This window comes from Papilio polytes, unplaced genomic scaffold, assembly GCF_000836215.1.
Source record: "Papilio polytes unplaced genomic scaffold, Ppol_1.0 DF820889.1, whole genome shotgun sequence".
Lineage (NCBI taxonomy): Eukaryota > Metazoa > Arthropoda > Insecta > Lepidoptera > Papilionidae > Papilio > Papilio polytes.
This window is the reverse complement of record NW_013528315.1, coordinates 896,975-901,440: the sequence shown is the minus strand read 5'-3', so window position 1 is coordinate 901,440 and position 4,466 is coordinate 896,975. Positions and strand designations below refer to the sequence as shown.

General features: G+C 31.4%; 1 protein-coding gene across 1 annotated transcript; it reads right to left on the bottom strand.

Annotated features, from left to right (window-relative positions):
* Window positions 1-98: 98 nt before the first annotated feature.
* LOC106110087 lies at window positions 99-4,460 on the bottom strand. Its single transcript, XM_013291787.1, has 3 exons — window positions 4,419-4,460; window positions 1,106-1,302; window positions 99-636 (listed from the first exon to the last, which is right to left on the bottom strand). Exons 2-3 carry the CDS (start codon window positions 1,285-1,287, stop codon window positions 153-155), a joined length of 666 nt encoding a protein of 221 aa, XP_013147241.1. The 5' UTR covers window positions 1,288-1,302; window positions 4,419-4,460; the 3' UTR covers window positions 99-152.
* Window positions 4,461-4,466: the final 6 nt, after the last annotated feature.

Here is a 4,466-nt window from a genome sequence, read left to right as displayed (position 1 = left end):
TATTGATGTTTTATTTTCAAGTACCATCCTAAATTGCTTATCGATTAACTATTCATGAAACTATATAGATAGCAGAGCTGCATAGATATATAAATTTCTGCTTCTAAATACATGAAATGTAACATAAAGTCACGTGTAACTACATTAACAATTTAAACATAAAATTCTTGTAACTTGACAACGTTATACTGTGATTCATCAGTATCAGACTCACTTGCATTTAATTTATTCGAAGAGTTTTTGCTATCTTCAAAATCGGAAGAATCTTCATCATTATTATATTTGTCCATATCTAAAAATGGTTTCGTAGTCATAGACATAAATACACTACTATTTCTATGTTCATGGTTGGAACTATTTCTTATACTTTCAAACATTTCACTTTTCAGTAAATGTAATTCACCGGAATAAATAAAATCTCTAATATCAAAGACCTTTCCTTTTAGCTTTGCCAGCTCTCTATCCAAATTTCTTTGTACTATCGGTTTCTCAGCAAACGTAAGAGACAAAGGTTCGAAATTTTCTCTTGTCAAGGTGAGCCACTTGGAAAGGCTGTACGCTCTTGTTGCTTGAAACATTTCTGTCAAATTGTATTGAGTTAGATTTCTTAGAATTGGGACGTTGTGAAGAATCCATCTGAGGGGAGAATATTTTAGGTTAGTACGCGAGGTTTTATTCTATCAGGGTACTTAAAAAGACAGACAGATTTTCAGATAAGCATTGTATTTTATACAATTTTTGAGCTACCAAGAAGATTCTTTTGCTAATATATGCTTATATTATTACCTATTTAGATGCTAATTTCTGTCCTCTTTACTAATTCATTCCAGCTACATTTACTACAAGTTCTATAGTTCATATAAGTAAAAAAAAATGACGTAAATAAGAAATTAACGCATGTCAAAAGCAAATATCGTTATAATTTTGTTACACGAACGTCGATTATAATGATTGCTAAATAAAGCTGTTGGGAGTAGTATCCAAAGAGTATGTGTGTATGTAGACATATCGCTGCTATGCTGGATCAGCGAGATGGGTGGTTAGGGTAAAAACTGTACTCTATGCGTACGTCGTAATCTTCATCGAGGAAATACATAATACATACGGTTGGTAATGGCGCATATCTGTGTAGACTAAGGGCAGATCGTTTTGATAGCCGCAGCCGAAGCCCCACGACTGCAAGCCAGCAAGGTGACCGCTGATGACGAGCGGAGCGCCCGGCACAGCTAAACATGGGGTCACAGGGTTCTCCTCACGCGATATTCCCAGACACATCATTCCCGGCATAAGACGAGTTTCATGCTGAAATTTCCAACGAGTTATTAACATCTCTATCTCATACATTTCTATCTGCCTACATGCATATATCACATAATCTATTGATACATTCTTTGTTTATATTAACAAATTATAATTGTTTATTTTTATTGATAGTTTTAAAGTAGTTGTAAAGATTTTATGTTAGTACATTATTAAAATATGTGAAAGATTTATTTCATTAAAATAAAAGGAAAGTACTTTATTCATATAACAAAGGGAATAAATTCATTGCGAGAAACTATACACAAAGAATACATGTGAAATGTATAAGGATTTTCTCAGAATTATGTGTTACACAGTGAACCTTTTGTTTCATTAAAATCGTAAATTTTACTAACAATTGAAATTAGAAATGGTTCTAGTAATTTGGCATAAGTTTAGTAAGTTTCAATAGTAATTTAGTGAATTTCTTAAGTCTTACTATAAGATCTTTTTAAGCATAAAAAGAACTTAGTAATAAATTCACCAGAATATGGATGTCTCGGTGTGATTCGCCGGTCAATAGATTACAAATTAAATTATCTGTTACTAAGTTACGCTGCAAGCGGAGCGGGAATCGAAATGCAATTTTAAATTCAATCACTTTATTACGACCGTATTTCCTTGAGCCATTCTTCAAGTGCTGTTAGTGTCAACTTATAGAATATGGATGAGAACTGTTTTAGTGATGCTTATACATTTATTAATTACTAATTAAGTAAAGTTAACTAAGAGCATTGTTCGAAATTCAACCATAATTCACAATGACAGATTATTTATATTTAATAAACAAAGGTTTTTGCATATTTGAAAAAAATATATATTTTACATTAAAATAAAAATAGTGGAAACTTTCCTCTTCCCGTTTTACGACTTTCTAATAAAATATGATCTGATCAAACAACATCCATACAAAATTAAAATATTTTTTTTACAAAATGTTATTTGTGGTTTTTACCATATAAGAATTTGGTGATTAGTACATTAATAATGAAGAGTATTTCATATTGTAGAGGTAAGATAAAATCTGTTAAGAAATTAATTCGTAGAATAAAGGTTGCCAGCGAAGTTAACAGAATTATTTAGAAATGGCGATTGTTAATCCGCCTCTTTCGAAGAACTGATAATAATCATTGAGAAAAAATAATCCTTACACGACTGCCTTTATAAATAGAGTTTCTGATATACGTACATAATATGTCCAATGATATTGATAAAAATGACGCTTCAACACATACATTTTGTAACGCGACTTTTTTCAGGAAAGATTACGTTCAAAGTGCTTTTGTTAAGACTATATTCCGTTTAAAATGTGATTGTACTCCAAAAGTGTAAGATCACCATATACGCAAGGTACATAGAAATATCAAACAATATACTCCGGTAGTTTATAATTATTATAATTAATGAAAACAAATTATCATCATGAAATTTCAATTAATGCCATATTAAAGGCTTACTATCGAAAATCATTAAAATAAACGATGCGGTTTACAATAGAAAATTTTGAACAATATTTAAATTATTACAAGGCATCAAAATATAATTTTCAATTACATTTTAAGTCAATTTAATTTATACTCCCGTTCGCTTTATAATGTACAAATATTTGGAATAAAGTACATCAAACTGTTTTCCGGCACTTAATTGATATTAAGTCGATAAAGGAATTTTAAATGTTTTTGGCTTCGAAAATATAATTGTTTTAATATCTGAATATTAAACAAAATATATTTTAACAAACATTGAAATTATTCATATAGAGAACTAGAGTTTGCCAGATTCCGTCCACGTGTCTATGTGTTCTTCCAGCCTAGGCCTATACATCTATGCCAAAATAATCAAGATCCGTTAATCCGTTTAGGCTACAAATTCTAACAAACATCCGTTCATCGGATTATTCACAACCGTCACACTGCTCTGTCCCCACGTGAGAATAAAAAATTTCACCCGTCCCACCTTTTAGTCCCACTATCACCAATAAGGTGACAGATGGAACTGTTATGAAATAAAATAAATTCCAACCGCCACCTCGTCGCAAAAGGTGGGACGGATGAAACTTTTTATTCTCTTCTGTCTCTACGTGGGGACAGAGCGTGGTGACGGCTGGGAATAATCCCATTTATCTAAACTTTTTCATTTATAATTTTATTAAGGAATAATAAAACAAAAACAAGAGTTACTAATAGCGGCAAATGAAATAATAAGGAAGTTAAGAGGAAAATACTCCATCATATGAGTACTACATACTGGAAATATGCGATACCCTGAGTATTATAAATTAAAATTGAATGTAGAAAGAGAATTACTAGAGTTTCTAGAACTAATAGGAAATATCGCTATGGTTTCATTCAATTAAACGTTCAACCACTGAGTGGTATCAAAATGTTGCATTATTAGTCTTAATAAAAGCGCGGTTTTTGAAGTAACATTTATATTGTCATCTCTGTCATACACTTTTAAATAATAGAGATAGCATTTTGTTGTACAATTGCTTTAGCAGTAAAGTCTTATGGTGAGATATTTCAAAACACTTTATATGAAAATCTATTATGACTTTTTACTCGTATATCATCCATCTCATTTTCTTTAATATAGCGTGGAAAATATGTACATTTATATTTTTTACAAATTTTAAACTGTTAACGTTATACTATACACCATGTTAACTTATTAAAACTATAATCTACTTATGTGGTTTTTCTTTAGTTGTTGAGAAAATAAGGAGTAAAAGGTTAGAGTGGTATGGGCATGTTATGAGAAGGGATGAATCGCATGTAACAAGACGGACGTTAGTTATGAATGTGGAGGGGTACAGCGGTAGAGGTAGAGGTAGAAAGAGATGGATGGATTGCGTGAAAAGTGACATGATCAAGAAGGGAGTGATGACTGAGATGACGGATGATAGAGTGCTTTGGAGGACAAAAACCCGGTGTGTCGACCCTACGGGAGTAGGATAAGGGAGGGGAGATGATTAATCTACTTTTGTGTACCTTTCAATTTAATAAATAAAAATAATTTAATCCTCGTATTTTTGTAACTTTACATGTCAATTCTTTATAACATTTATTTAAATGGGATGCATGCGTAAAAATAAAAATAAATGCCAATTAACTCACACGTTCGTATCCCTCGCAGTAATAATTAGGTGATGTTATAACGAACGA

Bases quoted from the DNA above. Each gene is read 5' to 3' on its own strand.
- LOC106110087 (XM_013291787.1), bottom strand. From the start codon at position 1,287: ATGCCGGGAATGATGTGTCTGGGAATATCGCGTGAGGAGAACCCTGTG. The intron at 637-1,105 runs GTATGTATTATG...TTCTCCCCTCAG, and splicing joins GATATGCGCCATTACCAACC to ATGGATTCTTCACAACGTCC.